Below are 21283 nucleotides of genomic sequence, written 5' to 3'. Positions count from 1 at the left end.
CCAGAGGTATCAAAGACTTAAAATAAATGGTCAGAGGAGAAACAAATACGTCAATTTTCTGTTTTAATAGAGGTAGTGAGTGGTGCTCGTTAGATGCAAGATGAGGAGAGGTATTACAAGGAGAAAGAAGCATATAACTCATCACCAAATTGCATCTTTCCTCATTCATTAACTTAACGTTGTAGAGGCCACGGGTATGGCCGGTAACGCTTCATTCAGATGTATTGGAAATGTATACAATTGCAAAGAATATGGAAGCAGAAGAGAGCATGAATCATGAATTCAATTGTGGTGCATACATTTAAGTATGCAATTATAATTTAATATGGGTGTCTAGGTGTGAACCATTACAAATGTCGATATGTTTAGAACTCTGTTTACAGAGTCTGCACATGCAAATCATACATTATTCTTATACCTTATCTTCAATGAAAGTACTCAACTACTATGAATACATTAATGTATAAAATACTATTTATATTTGGATGAAATGCCATGACGCATGCCCGTATGCTAAGAATGACTGGGAGGGGTTTAGCTTTCAGCTGCCAATGAGAGTAAACTTATATTAATTGTAGACCATTGATAATAATAGTAACTGCTTGATGCAAATGATTATATTTGTAAAATGATTCATTATGTTATTGTAAATAGGTTACTAACTATTATCATTAGAGAGTTTACAATTAATCAACTTCCTTTTTAACTATCTTCAACTTTTTGAAAAATCGATCAAAATGGCTGAATTTTCAACTTTCTTGACCACATAAAATAAATTATTGCCAATGACGTTATATTTTTCTGTTATATCTTTATAACGGGTGATTCTTTATGTAGTTTACAACTTCAATAAATTATAATAATTTATTGGAACTACACACAGACTTGGTTTACATGTCATTATGCAGCAAAACACTTCAAGTTTTTACTCACATAGTGTGTAGTTGCGGAGTTGATCACATGCGGCGCCACCGGTCTATCGTTGAAAATGGCTTTCACTGGTGCGAAAAGAGCTAAGTGCGTGATCTGGTTCGAAGAAACACTCCACTCGACTTTTTTTTGTGGGGGTTTGTGAAAGATAGGGTGTACACCCCTCCCCTACCTCATAACCTTCATGAACTTCAAGATCGCATCACAACAGCCATCGCTAATGTTACCCCTGAAATGCTGGTTAGTGTTTGGCAGGAAATTGATTTTCCTTGGGATGTGTCCAGGATGACCAACGGTGCACACATTGAACCATAACATATTTCTAATAAAAAACTTGAAGCGTTTTGCTGCATAATGACATATAAACCAAGTCTGTATGTGGTTCCAATAAATAATTATAAATTATTGAAGTTGTAAACTACATAAAGAATCACCCTGTATTATTTTTAGATTAAAGAATTCTGAAATATACTTAGGTTATAAAGAAAATAACATTAATGTAATTGAAGAATATGTGGCCATCCATTTTAAAACATTATTTCGATTTTTCCGAATAATATAATGCAATGATTAATTGTTGATTTGATTATGTAATTAATGCAAAATGTTTACTAAACTAGTCGAAGAGGTTTATACCCGGTAAACCCTCTTACCATCGTTAAGCGAAACGCTGTAAAACAACAAGGGAAGTTCACTTCGTTCATTGTCTAGATATATTTTTTTGTCTTCCTGCTTGCAATTGTCTCTGTGAATATAACCATGATCTTACTTCTTTCAGAAGGATTACGAAAACTTGCAGAGAAATTCAAACTTCCTAACGGAGCAGAAGGTGATATAATCTTCTTGTCGTTATCTAACAATTTAAAATATCTCAAATTAATTGATATTTCCAACTTCTGGATATTTCTCTAAGAAATTTTTCAGATGTAAAGATTATTGCTCGTATATATCATGTGTATACGATAAATTGGTTTATACAAACATTTCTCTCACTGTTTGACCATGTTTAACTACTCTAATTATACACCACGATTGCTTTTAAAGAAAATTATTAAGATTAAGTTACTTTTCCATAGTACGGCTGCTTTTCATTTCGTTACTAACCTGTGTTCTTCTTTTTCTTCAGTGAGAATTTCTGAAAGAGGTGACAAGAAAACCGTCGATGTTACTAAAGGTACGTGTTATTATCTTATTTTATTACTCACATTATATAGTAAAGGTTTAAATGCTTTAAATAGTAATTTTGCAACAAAATAAGGGTCACAAGAACACAAAAGATGTAGCGTCAGTTCACATCATTTCAAAATTTGTCCAATTTATCATGTATCTATAATTTATAAACATCAAATACATGACAAATATATGAAAAAATTATTGTATGTTTAATGATCGAAGTTCTCTCAAATTTAAGGATCACAAAATGTATTAGAAATGTGTAATTTCAATTCCCACTAATTTTTTTAACCAATAATAACATGTAATTGTGAGTCGTACTTCTACTTGGCACATATTCATTAATTCAAGATGTTCATACAACAAAATCTTTTTATCGCACTAAATACCGGAAATTGAAGCATACTGGTATAACATTTTTTCCCATGTTTATCTTTCTTAGAATTTTTACTTCATCGCTAAAAGTGATATAACATATTTCTTTACGCACAAGTTCACTGGCCTACATTCTACCCGCAGGAAAATTTTAAGACGGGGTACACTACCCCTCTAAATGCTCTTTTCCGAATTGCATCCCTTGTAGGGCTCCAAATGATTTCACAGATGATTCAGTTCAATGTTTATTTTGTCTACACTATCTCCTTATTCAAAAGAACCAAGATCCTCGTGAATCTATTTAACTATTACATTTCGGTACTGATTGCCTCACACCACCTGTATTCTTGGAATAGCTGTTCAAAATTAATGCAAGAACCATGTAATGAGAGCTAGAGATTATATGTTCCTGAATTGTACGACTTTTAAAAACTGTTCAAAAGTATCTTAATATGGCATATTTTCTTTAACAGAAATTCAAAATTACTTGATGAATATTTTATTGGCAGTAAAGGTTGTGCAAATGTTGTTTTAACAGTTGTAATCTACGAGGCCTGTTTTAAAATGAATGGCCCACGTTTATATATATATATCACACACATGCCCGCCAAATCAAAATCATTCATGCGCCTCTGAATAAAAAGAAAGTGATCTGATGGTAGCATTTTAACCATTTCAAATGACGAAGCATGATTTTATTGATATACGAGGGTCATACTGAAAGTAATGATAAAATATTTTTCAAGAACCAAGTTTTGATTTTATTATAGAAAAACATGCTACATTATAATCTACAGATTTTTCTTTACTTTTCCACAACGTCTCGATTTCTTTGCACACATTTTCCCCAACTTTCTGACCAAACAGATGATAGTCGCAGGCTGCAATGTTGGGATTATAAGGAGGGTGAGGCAGAAGTTCCCATCCCATTTTCCCAATTTCCTCCCTGGTGAACTGAGCAGAGTGCGGGCGTGCATTATCGTGTTGAAGGATGATTTTCTTTCCAAGACGTTTATCCCGCAATGCATGACGGAGCTTGTGAAGTGTTTGGATTTAATGGCGAGTATTTATGGTTGTCACAGGTTCAAGAAATTCAACCGCTCTGCTTTCCATGTTGCATTCCGTGGAGGCAGTTCGCGGGTGAATGCTCCGAGGCTGATCTTTGATGCTCGCGTTTCCATCTTCAGAATGTTTTACCCATCTTTTAACAGTGATAGCACCCATGCATACATCTCTATACTCATGCTGAAGTTAATTCTGAATTTCATCAGCAGGAATTCCCTCTTTAACAAGGAATTCAATTACAGCACGTTGTCGAAACGAAACATCACTGTCAGTCATTTTTAAACAACTGACTGCGCTCATGTGACCAAAGCTAATGACGTGAGACTGCCCACTGCCTCGACACGTTCAGTAAAATCTATACTTTGCGATGGTTTACTTGGTTTGCTTGTATTGATTGATTCTGATTTCTTTTTAAATGTTGCTCATTAACTTTCAGTATGCCTCTCGTATGTGTAAAAATCATACACGAGAGATAAATAAAGATTGGGAAAATTATTCTGTGAATTATTGAATTTATCTCTATGCATCTCAGAACCATTCCTAAAATGTATACGAAACAGAAAATTTTCTATTAGTATCCATGCCCGTAGGAAATGCTATTAAGTGGTGCATAAGAACTTAAAACAACATATAGGTATTGTATTTCTACTTTCATCAATTCTTTGTTTCAGTTGGCCATGGATCCATTGCTAAAACATCCGTAACAACTGGTAAAGGTAAGCAAATGTTAGAATATTTTAGTTAAAGTAGACGGGGATGTTACAAATAAGGAATTAAGTTGCGCTCGAGTGGACTGACGTGTGATTCTTGGAAGGGATTATCAAATTTATTTTAGTTCCGACCTGTAGCTCTTTTATTAAGAACTTTTACTTGAAAATAGCAGTGGCGTAGCATGGACATTTCGGGTGGGAACGCCAAGTCCGAAGGAAGAGTCGGCCCTTTCTTGCTTAATAATTTATTTATGGTATTAGTCGCCACAGGTATTATTTGCCTGAAGTAAGCTGAGTTTTCAATAAAACATCATCATTGCATGTTTTAGCTAGAAAATTAGATGCCTCACTATGGCACAGATGTTTTGAACTCTGGTGTTCTATACCTTTTTTTATATCTTTCTGCATGACGCAAGTCATTAAAAACCTACCTGAATCACAAGCGCCTCTGCACAACAGTAGACGTCATTGTTGTGGGCGATCCAACTACTGATTGATTTGGTTTATTTTACTTCGCTTTTCTACCACTTTTGGTTAATTGCGAATATGAATATGAGTGATGATATTGATGAAGGGACACTGACAAAGAACACCCGTGCTCACGCCGGGATTCGAACCAGGGACCTCTGTCGTCTTGGCGCACTGTGAAAAGCAGAGTGGATGATCCAAATATCGTACACTCTACTGACGTAACAGTGCCGATTAGTAATTCAGACCACTGTTTATTACATCTTGAGAATGCTGATAAACATTTTAAAATAATTTTCTCCAGAGACCATTCGATGTTAAGAGTTTTCAAATGAATGCTAAACATTTCCATTCACACAATATTAAGTAGTTAGATAATAACGAAAAATACAATAAAAAAATAATAGTTTTGCGGGTTAAGTGGTAGAGCAGCCACAGGCTGAATTTCTATCACGAGGACTTCACCAACTTATTTGACAAAAACTGTGTTGATCTTTTAGTTTCTAATACACATCGCTGTTCGTGCGATAAATTATACAATGCAGTGGCCATTAAGAAGCAGTATATTTGAGATTGGTAAAGTTACGTCAGTCAATATTGCGTATTGTAGGATCACATAGCACGAGTTGCATGAGCGCGAAGAGCGAAGAACCGGGTAGGAATTCTGCCGCTATCGTATGCTTCAGAAGGCAGGAAGGGTCACATGAACCAATCACGGTAGACCTCTCGTACGCTGGCGTAAGAGAGACCATTTACACACGTGCTGTAGAAATCGAAGTTTTCCCTCCAGAAAGGCAGCAAGGAATATAGAGTCCTGTACGCCGAACCTGCTCGGCGTCCGGCCGGGAAAGGCATTGAAAAGAGATGCTAGAACGAGTGTTGAGAGTGGAGCGTAGCAAGCGGATCGCGAAAAATAGCCATTATAATGCCATGAAGGTCAAACATATATGAAATTAGTCACGTTTTACTTTATAATCACAGCATTTAAGCAGTTTTGAAATTTTAAATCTGGGAACGCCGGGCGTACGGGCGTACTATAACGCTACGCCACTGAAAAATAGTAGAGAGTAGGCTATTATTAATGGCAATATAATATTAGATTCTACGTGACACGCTCAGGTTCGAGTCTCCTGGGGGAAACGTAACAACTTTTCTCGAGAAGTCGGCCTGTGTGTAGGACCGGTGGCCAGTCACCATCGTGAGTAGCGTAACTCGGTCATGAAAACCTACAACGACGAGTAGGGTGTTCGTCGTGTTGACCACACGTCACCCCGTAAGTAGTTAGATGATCTACAGCGTCAGGTAAGTGAGTCAGTAGGATGAGGTGGGAGCAGTGATGTGCGTCTACGCGTAAACATCAATAGTCTGCAGTCTACGCGTAGACTATTTTATATGCGTAGATGACGTAATCCATGTAAACAACATGGCGAAAGGTAATAACTTAGCAAAGGGCGCCGTGGAATTAAAAGAAAATTATACTGCGTATCAGTTGCTGATGTGTAAGCAGAACTTTTCATACGCTCCCTTCCAAATTCGAACAATTTCTCACCTAGGAAGAAACCTAATATAGAAAATATTCTAGTGTTTAATGAGAAAAGGACCACTCTTACCTCCGACTGCCATCTGTTGTTGTTTTTTGCATACTATTTATATTCCTCCATAGTTGATAATAGAAGAGAAATTTTGTTGTAAATAGGATTATTTTAATTTCGTTATAGCTCTTTTCAGTTCTTACGGCGGGCGCTCTAGAAGCTGGCAGGGGAAGTGGAGAGCGGGGAAGCGACCAATCCAGCGCGATAAGAAACGCAGCAGCCAGTAGAACGAGTTTCACATAGTACTTTTTCCGGCCGCGTCGTGTCTCTCTGCGCCACTGTTGTTGTCTGATTGGTCTGTTGCGTAATTCCCGCTCCCCACTTCCCCTGCCAGCTTCTAGAGCGCCCGCCGTAAGAACTGAAAAGAGCTATAGGAACCAATACAGTTGAAAACGTGTTCCTTTCATGAAACCCTTGAAAATTAATTTTAATGCATTTTAGATTGTCTACGTAGTCTATGTAAACTACAACCCAATGTAATCTACGCGTAGATTACGTGTAGACAACGCATGTAGACTATAGTCTACGGCACATCACTGGGTGGGAGTGACGCCAGCAGTCGGTAGATACGCCCGGGCTTTCAATGGGCTGTTCCGCCACGGGTTATAATATTAGATTATTTGGTGCGACAAAAATACACTGACCAACGCGGGAAGGGAACGTACAGAAGGTATTGCGAAGGTGTTTCGAAGCAGGTTCTTCTCGATCCAGTCTTATACTTGAAATTTACTGGTATAAATGTTATTTGGGAGCGAGGAAACGATCAATCCAGCGCAATAAGAAACGCAGCAGCCTGTAGAATGAGGTGCACGTAGCACTTCCTCCCCTCGACGTCGTAACTCTCGACCCAATCGCTGTTGCCTGGTTGGTCTATTCCCCGCTCCCCACTTTCCTTGCCAGCATATAGAGCGCCAACCGTAAGAGTAGAAAAAACCTTAAGCATTAAAGTACAATACATTTTTCAACCACTTTACAAATTTTGTTATGATTTACTAAATATTTACGCAGTTTGAGAACCTCTGCCAAATAAATAGTTATGTTAGCACATGCGATTCTAAAATCGTAAATTTAGCTCTCACAGGCCTAATTATTTCAATTCAGGATATTCAGCTGGCACTCACATGTGCAGCCAATGGCAAGAAAATGGGACACCTAGATCCCGAAATGCTCGCTTGCCTGCAAGGCGTTATGTACCGGGTGGCCAGAATTAAAATTACTCACCTCAGAGCCCTCTGTAGCCTGTTTGAGGCATCGTAGAAGTCTGAAATTTGGTGAATCCACTATGCAGACCACGGGAAAGAGGGTGGCGGTAAAAAAAAGTTCAATTTCTCGCCACCAGGTTGAAATGTGGCGCTGTACTTCCATGATGGATTATGATAATGACGTAAACTTCTCCAATTGGCTGTAATAAACGAGATATTATTTTCTCGCAACTTCCAGCCACTAACAAATGTCTTTCTAATTAATAACTCGGCTAAATCACTTATGTTTTTCAATATTCATTATTAAAGCGCAACATTTCGACCTGGTGGCAGAATATTGAACTATTTTTTTTTTATCGCCATCCTCTTCCCCATGTTCTGCATAGTGGATTCACCAAACTTCAGAGTTCTACGATACCTAAAACCTGCTACAGAGGGCTCTGAGTTGGGTAATTTTAATTCTGGCCACCCGGTATGTTGTCTAACACTACGGCGGTAGCAGTACTTGTCACTAAACATTTGCTATTAAAGTCAACTTATCAACAACAACGCGTTGCAGGGAAGCCAGTGTTTCAGGATGTAGGGGCCCCATTCTTATTGCCGCTGACTGTACTTCTAATAATTATGATTGCTTTCTGTCTCAACAGATGGCGATGGAACTGTTTCATCCTCTTCATTTGCAGTAGGTAAGTGTAAACATTTTCCCTACTGGAATATTGTAAAGTCATATTTGTTTAATAATTATTTTTTGCATACTTTATTACCACATTTTCTAGCTTTTATACATGTTGTATCGTTATGTCATATGTCATTCAAAATGACAATATTTAACACGTTTTGCAAAGTATACTTCGACTGGTGCGTTAGTTTGTCTGTGGCATTAAATAATGATTCATTTCATTAATGTTGCGGTTTCTCCGAAATTATTGAAGCTATACGATAACATGAAAGTTACGCTTCACGTTTTTGTTGTGCAATGACGTGTTAGCAGTTAAGTCAATGTAGCACTTGAATGTGAAACCACGTGAAGCTAGTGTTGCAATATGTAGATATTAAACACCCAAAACAAGAATCTTTTCCATAGCCTGTGGCAAAGGAGATGCGATAGCCACTAGCGCCGTCAAACGGATGGACGGAACTTGAAGTCACAAAGCCATAGACCGCAGATCAAATATATCATAGAGTGATTTACTAGACTTAATTTTTGAACCAATTTACATATTTACTAAATATTTACGCCATTTCGAAATCCGTTTTTGGGGTTTTTCCCGTGGTCCGATTTTGTCTGATTTTGGATATGTTATTCAGCAATGATTTCTGAGCTAGAAACTGTTTAAAAACTGCAAACAAAAGAACAACGAGTACAGAAGTCTAATGCAGAAGACTACAACCTCGCGTGCTGCGCACTGTGCTCGTTTACTTGGCGCTTTCGAACTGCACCAAGTGGGGTTACTTCCGACAAGACCATACTTCCAGACTGCTCTTTGGACCTTTCGAACAGAGCCAATGTCTGTTGACAGACCTGCAACAGTGAAATGGGGCTTTGCCAGCTGCTGAAGTACAGCCACGAACATTTCTGGGTTGTTGCGATCTCACTGAAAGCCAATAGGGTTCTTACAACCCAGAATTGTCTGTGACTGTACATTGCGTTTCATAGTAAACGCAACTGTAGTTTGTGTATTTTACTAAATAGGATATTTTTTTCTTTTAACAGCCACTGGAGACTCAGACGCAGATGCGGACGCTACAAGTAAGTATTACTGATTACTTCCATTACTTAACAAACGCACGGCCATGATTATATGAAGGCTGGGCAGAATTGGGCTGGTGCCACGTATGGGAAAAGCCAAGCGAGAGCGGGACAAAAGTCGCTGGTTCCCGCGCAGTGTGTGGCAACGTCAACCGGGCTGCGTTGCCAAATTGGAGCGTCAGACCGACTTCTCTCCGGGGCACTTTTGTGTCATCCCTGACCTTTCGAGAAAATTCTGTCAGTTTGTATCGCATGGATCACAAGACCAACTCCACAACGAGATCTTTCATTGTCTTAAACTTCCCAACACACGGGGTTGTGCTTCGACGTGGCAACAGGGCCAACTTCTGCCACCTGCCTAATTCCATGGCCGTGCGTTTCGGCCATCAACACACACGCGCAGAGGAATGGTCAAACGATTAAGATAATATCGTAAGACCTTAATTTCCTTGATTTCTGATTCAACGCGTACCTGCATATTTCCACAATGGACCTCGCCGATGGCATACTGGTAACGTTATCACCTTGTAATCAGAGGCTCCAGGATTCGACACCTGGTGGAGGCACATCGTAACTAGAACTGTAGGTACTATTTATGGAATTATGCTGTCTGTGTGAGTTATAAAGTCTTCCGAGTCTGTGAATAACATTGATGTTAGAAGTTATTTAAACACTAGAAACGCTTTCTTCTATCTTATTTTAAGAAATAAACAATTGATTTGCTTTGCTTTATATTGCTTCGCTTTTTGCGCCACTTTTGGTTAATTTCCTAAGATGAGGATGAGTGATGATATGATGAAATTAATGGACACTCAGAAATATCCATGCCCAGCCCGGGATTCGAACCCGAGACCTCTGGCGACGTAGCTACCACTCCGCCACGGGGGCCGGTAAAAAGTAAGCAAATGAAAGGACTTCGCATGTTATTTTATTTTATTACAATATTAAGAAATTTTGAAAGTCCATAGTGGATGTCACTTATGGCCCTTCAGCGTCTGATTTTTGTGCCCCCTCACTCCCAGAACATGTGGCTCCTAGGCTATAGCCTTGGATGGCGTAGTTGCAAATACCCCTTGGCAGGTACCCTTTTCACTTTTACTTCGGTATGAAATCCTCTTGCCACTTGTTGCCTGTCTCGTGTCGCTTCTGTTTGAAAGCTACCTTACATGTCCGTTCCAATCGGTCCGATACCACATAGTGGTTCGGATCCCATTTTAAACTGTAGGTCCAGTCCCGATTAGCCTTACAATTCAAGTAACAACAACTCAACGTCCCCTCCAAATCGCACCTAAATGGAAATAAACTTATTTTTATCCTCCCTGATTATACACAAAACAGCTACGCAAAGAGTATATCGTATCCATCAAAGATAATAAGCTAAAACTACTGTCATTCACAAAAAAAATATTATTTAAGTTCACGTTATGATCAGATAGACCTACTGTTTATAATGAGATCTGAACCAAGGAACAATGTGCCTAAACCTTTTATTTACTTATTATTATTAAAGTAGGTTTGCAATTAAGCTTACAATTTTCTTTACATTGAATCTGTAACTACAAAAGCAGCTTTTTGCCCTACATGAATTAATATACAGTTATGCTATTTGTTTATAAGTATAAATAAAATGGAATATTATTAATTTATATAATTGAAAAATATAAGAAATAGAATAAAATAAACATTTTTGCAGATACATTATATGAAGGAGGCAATGAGGTAAATGAGGCGTCAGTATTCATAGATTAATGTCCTAATCTCTCGCTTAAATTTGGCAAAATTTCTCTCCTTTCTGCAATTTACAGGCAGTTGGTTGCCAGAGATAACAGATCCGTATCTTGTCTTGTTACCTAGGAAATAATCCAGGACAATCTGATCACGAGGCGACAACGTTACCAGTGCGCCTTCCGGGAGGCCATTTATGCAATAATTTAGTAATATTTTTTATGTTTAAAATCATGTTTATCAAATGTGAAAAGTATTTCTTGAGTTGTAAGCAATTCTCCAAACCAAAAACTGTAGTTTATGCTTTTGTCTTTCCGTTCTGCTACTCGCATTACAGAAGAGTCTCTTTCCACGTTCCCAGGTTTCAGCAACAGACGGCAGAGGAAACGCAAACAGGACAAAAAGGCTTCTTCCGGTAAGAAATTTCCAACTTGAATTTTACAAATAAATGACGTAATGAAGCTAGAACGTGCAAAACAGCAAATGCCTTTTAAGTTTCCTGCTAACTTACTAAATGCACTAATATGTGCGAGGATGAGGATTACACTACCTTGAAAAGTCAGCCCGCAAGAGAAAAGTTAAGAATAATTTGTAGTACGGTAAGTTTCATGCTCACATTGAAGAAAGGAAAGAGAAGGTGTTGGTTAGAACGAATTAAGAAATTAAGAAATTAAGAAAAAGTGATGGAAAGAGACACAAACCGTGAAAGAAGAATAGAAAGAAATAAAGAAGCAGGGTAAGATGAGAAAACAAGGACACCGAGATGAACAAATAGATAGAAAAAAGGAAATAGAGAAACAGGCGAAACATAATGAGAAACGGGGGGGGAATAAAGAGGAAAACGGGAAGAGAATGAAATAAAAGGTAAAGAGAAAGAGAGAAATAGAAAAAAACAGGAAAGGAAAAACAAAAAAGGAAAAATATAAACAGCTAGAAAGATAATGTTATAAAGAAATATAGAAACAACTAACATGACAGAATGAGGAAGGAAAATATAGAGAAAGAATGAATTTAGAAACAGGAAAGAAGGAGAAATCAGAAATTAATAGAGGAGGAAGAAATAGATAAATGCGAAAACAGAGTAGGAAATGAAAAAATATAACTGGCGACGTTTCAATTTGAATTATTATTTTCTTATATCAACACAAAGACTAATCGGGACTAGACCTACAGTTTACAGTTCTAATCCGAACCACTGAGCAATGTGCCTCTTGATTACAAGGCACCACTACGCAATCGGGCAACTAACGGGGTACATAACTGCGCACAATTACATATGACCAAAGGAACCATGCAATGATTTGCGTAACAAAATATAAACCAAATATAAGGCGGCTTATACAGGGTGGGAAATAACCTTTTGCTAGGGTCCACAGTAAATAGTAACAACAATTAAGAATTATGGTAATACCAAATGTTTACTACGCCAATTGTGGTTACAAAAACAAAATTAAAAGTTAGTATGTCCGCCTTTTGCTTCTCTCACAACACGAAGACGATCAGGGTAGGAGCTCAGAAGATTCGCAAACAGTCCATATTCCATTCCATGTCACAGAGGACTTGTTCCAGATGTGCAAGGAGTGTTGGCCGGGAATAGCGGTCCGGTCCGCGTTCCACTATCATCAAGGACTCAACTGCGTCCTTCAGAATCGCCCCAAAGTGCTCTGCTGCATTCAGGTCCGGTGATGCACCCGGCCATTCAGAATTGCTGAAGAAGTCAATGCCACTTCGCCGAAGAAGGTATTGGTTTTAGCATTTGCCTTGAAGCAAGGTGCTTTGTTGTGAACTAACTTTTAATTTTGTTTTTGTAACCACAATTGTCGTAGTAAACATTAGGCATTACCATAATTTCTTCATTGTAGTTACTTTTTCCTGCAGACCCCTAGCAAAAGGTTATTTCCCACCCTGTATGTAGCGACAAAATTCCTCATGATTTGCAGACATTACATACGTTCATATAATTTTATTTTTTTAAAGAAAACTACTCTACTGCAATATGCCTCTTCTATGCCAACTATGGGTATACTTATCATCGTCCCCTGTAGTGTTATACACGATATATCGCGATATTGTCCAGGCGATATCAACTAGACGATATATCGTCAAGATATTTTGGCGATATATCGTCACGATATTTTGGCTATATATATCGTGGAGAAGTTATATCGCCGATTCGATATATATCGTGGAGACGATATATCGCCGATATCACAATCCGGAAAAAATATCGTATCGTCTGTTACGATATTTTCTTGACGATATATCGCAATATCAAATTTCCGATTTCGTCCATCCTTAGTCATCAGTATTCTGCCACGAATGACATTTTTTGTTGGAGTTAATTTACTTCATCCATATATGGAATGGAAGTTAATAGTACCCACTTAAGGTTTCAAGAAACTTACCCTGCGAAAATGTTGGAATACAACACTGCTTGCAGTACAAAGTACAGACCGGCTGCCATAGCCGAAACGATGGACAGAAGTGCGCATGCGCCAACTGGACTTGTTCACTGTCAAAATAGGGGTGACGGCAGAAATTATAGATCTCTAATTACAGAAAACGATGAGCTTTTGATTGAAACTGTGCATAGTCCTGGGGCTAGAAATATGTCGGAGATGCACATTAGGGCTTGTTAAGTTTTAAATTTTGTGAAGAAATTATTTGTAATATGTAGCGTTATATACTTCTTAGTAAACTTAAAAATTACAATTTTGTGTGGTGCAATGACTCACAATCTTTGTTACAAGTAGAATTATGAAGGTATGCTCGCCGCCATGATTGTATCTCCCTCTCTACGAAATTTTTGGCCATAAAAAAATAAAGGCTCACGTTTCCGGTCTGGTATCTGGAGGTCTGTGGCAGCAATGTGGAAATAAGGGTTCCGTGAAAATCGTTTGCTGTGGAATCATCAATGAAGTAAGTATGTTTCAAATTATGGAAGGGTTAAGAATGAAAATAAAAACAAGCAAATCCATATAATAAATTATCACAGTGCAGTTTGTCTGGTGCTTCTACCTTCTTCTTCACTCGCATTGGAATATACCTTTCCAGATAGTTTTGTCTTCTTTGGCTGGACTGTCAGGTTTCTTAGCTGTACTCAACTGATACAGGCATACTTAATTAAACAGTGTTTTCATTTAATTCAATTATGAACTTTCTTTTTAAATGCAGGAAATCATCATGGGAATCGCAATTCGAAGAAACATGGAGGGAAAAACAGGAAGTCCTGCAACTCTGGTAAGATTTGAATACTCATTGATGCTTGGAAGTTGATGAAGAATCATCATCCTTTATCAGCCTTAAAAACAATGCTAAACCTGATATTAGTCCGTTTCCCTTCAGTTAGGACCAGAAAACGTTATTTTTATTTTGAATTTTTTTGCATTTTACGTCATTTTTCAGTATTTTCTTGCTCTCTTTATTGCATTTTGCTTCATTTTTTAGGTTTATTTTTTTACTTCCCTCTTGTTTCATGCATTTCAAATGAATTTGCTAGCATAATTTATGTATTTAAAATTGCTGACCTGGTCCTCCTAGCACGTTCGCCATTATTAAAGAATACGGTCAATGCAAAAGCCTACTTTTGAGGTTCACTTGCTGGCCACTATAATCGCTTTAATCTTAGGTTTTAGTCAAAAAATTAATAAAAAAATGTAATCTGATGTAAGCAAAACGCAACTGGCTGAATACTGGATCGTGCAAGGCCCATTCTGAAAGGAGGTGAATGATTTACACAGAAGAGCCTTGGAGTAAAAATATAGAAAACTACATTAGCACATAATTGCTTTTCCCCCCTTGCTTCAGCAGTATAAAACACCAAACAATGTGTTTTTTCAACTATTATTCAACTACTCTGTCGCAGTTTATGAAAAATTAAGCTTTCATTTTAAGAAAATTATTTTAAGGTCATTTTTTTACCATTATAGGTTATTTTTTAATAATTTTAAGGCCATTTTATCAGTGTGCAAATTAACGGGGGGATTCCGGGGATTTCCCTTCCCACAAAATATCTTATCTCGGGCAAAAGAAATTGAATTGAAAGCATACAGTATGCCATTTCTCAATGTAAAAGACACAACTGAAAAATTATTCTGTCCATTAATTGTCAAGTCATCGAAGATTTACATGCCGACAAGTATGCAACCTTGTGAACTCACCAACCTCACCGAGTATGTGTAACCTAGGTAAATTTAATGACTTAGGCTGGAAACAACATTCAAGGTGCTTAGAACCGCAAGCAATAGCTCAGTTTAGTGACTGGAAACATGCATACAAATTTTCGCACCCCAAAAATACACTTCCCAAAATGAAATCCCAAAATCGCCACTGAGTGGGCCAACGGCGCAAGCGGGCGGAGGGGGAGCACTTGCCCCCCAGAGATATCCGGATTCGAAAGATGAAGTTGTAGCAATATTTTATTACAAAGAACATTGTTTTCTGCGATTTACAGGCTGTCAGTTACAGCAATTAACGGCCATGTCCAACAAAATAACAAGAGAACGTTTTCACAAGACACATTAGAATCATGCTGACTGCCGTAACTATGGGTGTGCAGGACGGAAAACATTTGGTCGGGATGGATTGGAAAGGAAATATTGATAATTCCGACGTTCGGGACTGAAAAAATTCTCAATCTCCCGATCAGGTCGGAAAATTTTCCAAATTTCCCGATTCGGTCTAAATCTCGAATTGTACGTACGCACTATTTCCTCTTCAAGTAATTATTCTTGCACTTCTGGAATAAGAAACTGAAAATTTCAAGAAAAGATACTTATAGTGCAGAAAATATCAAGAATCTTTTAAATAAGATCCTTTGTAATTTCTCGGTTGTTCGGGATTACAAAAATTCAGGATCTGACCTCGAGTATTCACACCCCATTATTTTGAATTAATATTATTATTTTAACGTAGGCCTATACTTTGGCATGTAAAAACATGGATCAGATACACCTTGAAGAACAGTAGATTAAGTAGTATCTGTTTGGTATCTGTGCTTTGTCAAGGAGTACAAAACGACAAAGAACTGTACATCAACAGAGTGACAGATGTTTATGAAAAGGAAGGAAGGCGAATCAAGTTTCTATCTAGATAACAGACTGGAGTCTGAACTTCCATACAGTATTTGCAATAATATGTAGCAATAATAACAACAACAACAATACAAGTTTATATCGCCGCAACCGAATTGCGCACACTTTAGATCCAGGATTGCGCACAAATCTCATTGACCTGTTTTGCGCACAGATTTCGACCGAACCTTGCCACTTTGATAGCTTTAAAGTCTGTGCGCAAAACTGTTTCTTTCTTTAGACAAGAAGAGGGAGAGAAATTAGAAATGAAATAGTAAATCATACGAATTTACTCAAACTCAAAAGTTAGGTTACGTTAGATTAGGTTAATGACTGCAAAAACACGTGTAGGTCCACACACACACACAAACAAACACAACAGAAGTGAGATCGGCTTGAGAACATTTTACATCTGACAACATCAGTGCGAAATCCTGTACATTGTGACAGCTTGTCAACGGCTTATCAGAGACCATTGATAAAACCGAAAAAGTGTGCGCAATCCGGCTGTGGCCGTTTAGCCTATATGTCTAAAGACAAAGATATGAAATCTTACTTCCCCCTCAGAGAAAAAATTCTGCGGAGGTCTTGAAGTGGACATCCCCACAAAGCAAGAAGTTTCATTCGCCAAGGACTGGAATGAAGTGTAATGTGTTTGACTTCAAAGTCAGACAATTCTCTTTTTTACTATTTCAAATTTTCTATTTGTCAACACTTTAGAGAATGAGTCAAAATTCAATAATATATCACTATAATTCTCCAAGGGTCGTACCACAGAGAAGCTTCTCTGTGGTCGTTATAGCTTATCCAGAGGGACAGCAAGCTATATTCAAAATTAACCAATTCCGTTACACAGTTCGTGTTGTGGTTTGGGGTAAACTTTCACACTTCTCACCAGATGGCAGTAATTATATCAACTAGTATTATGTTTTTAATTCATACAAAAATCTCGCCGCAGTTTTCTTGCTAGGGTATGAATTAAAATATATTTCATGTACACTTTCAAACACATTAAAAAAATGTTTCATTTTTCTGAAATTATGAGTTATGTGTTTTTCCTTTGCTCATATATTGCAACTCCATTATTTCCATTTTGTCATGTATAGGGAATACATATAACAATGTATTATTTATCATTCTTTTTTGCGCATGTATGTTATAAATGAGTTGTTTTCTTGTAATTTTATTTGCACGTGGAACCTTTCTTAAATAAGGCCAGAACCAGTTGGTCCCGCACTGTCTTATACTGTCTTTGCCCCCCCCCCCAGTTTTGACATCTTGCCCCCTGAAATTTGCTATTTTAGTTTTTATTTATTTATGTCCTAGTGCCTTAACAGATAAAATAGAATGTCATTTGCCTTGTTTGTTTTATGATCAATAGGTGTGTTTCACCTACGTCACACACCGTTGCATAGTGGCTTCGAGCAGCCATGATTGAGGTCATTTCTTGTAAGCATACGGAATTCGAGCGGGCGGGAGGGAGATACTAACACAGGCATTCGTGATTTGAAACAAACGTGCAGTTGGTGCAGATGTAACGAACGCTACGTGGTGGATATTTTCTTGTAAACGACAAATAAAATTGGCTGCAAACATGGCGGCTGTGCGAACCCTGACGTCACAGGAAGTTGTTACATTTTCTGTTCAATTCACAATTATATGTCCATCTTGTATTGTTCTGTCCTGAATATTATCGCATTCAAGTAAGCCAATATGCAATCATTGTGCGGGAACACTACGAACCAGTACATTAGTGATATATAATTTTCTAGAGCTCATGATATTTCCCGAAAAGAACCTTCCGCTTGTGACAGACAAACATGGCGCCGATCTTGTCCTCTACGTACGATTTAGATCCACACTTCGAAATGGAAAAGGGTTAATGCGATACATCAAACTTGACTAGAAAGTTCGCAGAAAGTCGGTGTTTGAATAAATTCATCTATGTTCATTCAATCAAACAAACATAGCTATCGCCATCTACTGTCAACTCACGAATAAACTGGAAGGGAATATACATAATACACATGTAGCGCATTAAAACGCACGGCAGGTGGCAGACGTTCGGGCTGTTGCCACGTCGGAGCACAACCCCGTGTTTTCGGAAGTTTAAGAGAATGAAAAATCTCGTTGTAGAGGTCGTCTTTGTAATCCATGCCATACAAACTGACTGTGTGCTTCAAAGGTCAAGGATGACACAAAAGTTTCCCGCAGAGAGGTCGGTGCGACGCTCGAAGTAGGCAACGCAGTCTGGTTGACGTTGCCACACAGTGCGCGGGAAGCAGCTGCTTTTGTCGCGCTCTCGCTTGGCTTCTCCCATATGTGGCACCAGGGCAATTCTGCCCAGCCGCCTGTTTTTATGGCTGTGCGTTTAAGTTAATTCGTTTAGAGGAGACAATCAAACAATGTCTGGGATAAGCTTTCTGTCACAGGTCACTGCAGCAGAGGTATGTACTTATGACTCAAGGTGTAAAAAAAACTTCCAAATCCATATAATTTCACAAAGTGCAAATGTATGAAGTAAAATTATTTTTTTACAATTTCGCACATTCATCAGAAATATTACTGACATGGACTTACAAGACAAATATGCATCACAGCCATTCGTTTTGATTGATTGATTGAGTTTGTGTTTTTAAGTCCACTTTATGCGCAGTAAGGCTAATCGGGACTGGACATACAGTTTAAAGTGGGATTCGAACCACTATGTGCCTCCACCGTGTATCGAACCCGGGACTTCTTGATTACAAGGCGATGACGCTACCATTGCTCCATCGGGGAGGCCTTCACAGCCATTGGAAATATCGTGGGGAATACATATTGGGAATAAGAATCCCAATGCTGCTTTCATCGCACCGTAGAAGAGAAATAGTCACTACATAGAACGAATATTATTGACACTTTGTTAATGGATGACTAGGTATTCTTCGTGGAAGAGATTTTGGAACGAAATCAATTACAATATATTTTTTAAAAAAATATAACTGTGAATGGAAATAAATATCATGACAATAATGTTACGAGAAAAGTTTTTAATTTAGGAAACTAACTCTCTTTCAGGAAAGAAACGACATTAACATTTCAACGCAAGATGTCGCTGCTGGATGGAATGGAAAGAAGTTAGTTTTTCAACCAGAACGTCCTGCTCTTATTCTGTTCGTGAAGAAAGTATTGTATTAATTTTTTTTCCGAAATATTGGAAAATTGTAAAAATAAACATATCAAATTGTTTCTTAGTGATTAAAAGTGATGACATATAGCAAGGCTATTTCATAATATTTTCTGTTTTCATCAATCCGAACACTAACTTGCATGGATTTTATTGAAATTAAAGATGTATAGCTACTTTTGCAAATAAATGTTTAGGAGAAATGAAGTGGTCTCATCAATGTACCATCAGCCCTCATTCCCCGATTACGAAAATTTTCAACTGTAAAAATATATTATATACTCGCGCACTTTCGACGTGGCCTTTGGCCACGTCTCGTGCGCTGGCCGACGTAGTTCTCTTATTTGGAAAGTTTTGAACGTAAATTTATGTGTGTTTGCGCTGTAATATGTACAAATAATCAAAATATTATTGTTTTTTTCTTAATAATAAGCTGGGTAAGTAATAACAGTTACAAGATAGTTAGTTATATGTTTTATGTAAACGAATTCAATAGCGACACTAAATTGGAAAAGTAACATTTTACTTCTGTAGTGAGTTTTACATTTTTAAACATAATTGAAATAAAGAAATGTTTTCCTTCATTCTTCGCAAATTTCTATCTCTCCTCTGCAATGAATTCTGATGCTCACATTTTAAAATTCGAAAACTCTAATACTGTGCACAAAGTGGACTTAAAACACCAAATCAATCAATCAATCAATCAATCGAAAACTCTAGCATAATTCCCTTACAGTAGCATTCGGGGTGAAAATAAACTTTCTTTAAGTTCCCTAGCAACGTCCGTTTCCATGGTGAACAACAAGCACGGCAAGCTCTAAGGAATTGCATGTCATTATACCCCCTAAACATTTAGTTGAAACAAACACGATGCAGATATTTACGCATTGAGTTTACCAATATATACGTAATTGTATCTGGGCTGAAACTCCTTATTATGTAGATGTCACCCTTGTTTCAGGCACCTTTTCAAAGCCAGGAGTTGATTCATCTGTGTGCTATTGATCTGTGAGAAATATAATGTATCTCGACAATTAAGAATTGAAGGAAACAATGTGTGCGAAAGAAATGCCCGTGGCAACGGTTGCTAGGGACGTGAAAAAAGGGCATTTTCACCCTTAAGGAAGGGCAAAGTGAGCGATTTCTTAATTTTCTCGGCCTTTCGGGACGATTTCATGGGGGGTCGTAATCGGGCATTTTTCGCCTCCGGGGCTTCCTTCATGGAGAACATTTATGTCAGTGAGTCAGTGAGTGGTGGGATTGGGGCTTTATATATATTGGACTCGCGCACTTTCGACGTGGCCTGTGGCCACGTCTCGTGCGCTCGCCGACGTGGTTCGCTTATTTGGAAAGTTTTGAACGTAAATTTATGTGTGTTTGCGCTGTAATATGTACAAATAATCAAAATATTATTGTTTTTTTCTTAATAATAAGCTGGGTAAGTAATAACAGTTACAAGATAGTTAGTTATATGTTTTATGTAAACGAATTCAATAGCGACACTAAATTGGAAAAGTAACATTTTACTTCTGTAGTGAGTTTTACATTTTTAAACATAATTGAAATAAAGAAATGTTTTCCTTCATTCTTCGCAAATTTCTATCTCTCCTCTGCAATGAATTCTGATGCTCACATTTTAAAATTCGAAAACTCTAATACTGTGCACAAAGTGGACTTAAAACACCAAATCAATCAATCAATCAATCAATCGAAAACTCTAGCATAATTCCCTTACAGTAGCATTCGGGGTGAAAATAAACTTTCTTTAAGTTCCCTAGCAACGTCCGTTTCCATGGTGAACAACAAGCACGGCAAGCTCTAAGGAATTGCATGTCATTATACCCCCTAAACATTTAGTTGAAACAAACACGATGCAGATATTTACGCATTGAGTTTACCAATATATACGTAATTGTATCTGGGCTGAAACTCCTTATTATGTAGATGTCACCCTTGTTTCAGGCACCTTTTCAAAGCCAGGAGTTGATTCATCTGTGTGCTATTGATCTGTGAGAAATATAATGTATCTCGACAATTAAGAATTGAAGGAAA

The 21283-nt window shown here is 37.8% G+C and overlaps 1 protein-coding gene across 4 annotated transcripts in view; it reads left to right on the top strand.

Moving 5' to 3' along the window:
- Window positions 1–19438, top strand: part of LOC146005206 (uncharacterized) — a 33323-nt gene extending 13885 nt beyond the window's left edge. For all 4 annotated transcript variants that reach the window (XM_083144264.1, XM_083144265.1, XM_083144266.1 and 1 more), the window contains 8 exons: window positions 1709–1759; window positions 2057–2104; window positions 4215–4259; window positions 8163–8201; window positions 9230–9265; window positions 11352–11405; window positions 14165–14230; window positions 19123–19438. In XM_083144264.1, coding sequence (XP_083000390.1) covers window positions 1709–1759; window positions 2057–2104; window positions 4215–4259; window positions 8163–8201; window positions 9230–9265; window positions 11352–11405; window positions 14165–14230; window positions 19123–19139 — 356 coding nt within the window. In that variant the 3' untranslated portion in view covers window positions 19140–19438. The remainder of the gene's footprint in view (window positions 1–1708; window positions 1760–2056; window positions 2105–4214; window positions 4260–8162; window positions 8202–9229; window positions 9266–11351; window positions 11406–14164; window positions 14231–19122) is intronic.
- The last annotated feature ends 1845 nt before the right edge of the window (window positions 19439–21283 follow it).

This window comes from Lepisma saccharinum, chromosome 23, assembly GCF_977018435.1.
Source record: "Lepisma saccharinum chromosome 23, izLepSacc3.1, whole genome shotgun sequence".
Lineage (NCBI taxonomy): Eukaryota > Metazoa > Arthropoda > Insecta > Zygentoma > Lepismatidae > Lepisma > Lepisma saccharinum.
The sequence above is the reverse complement of the archived record's forward strand: the minus strand, read 5'-3'. Positions and strand labels throughout refer to the sequence as shown.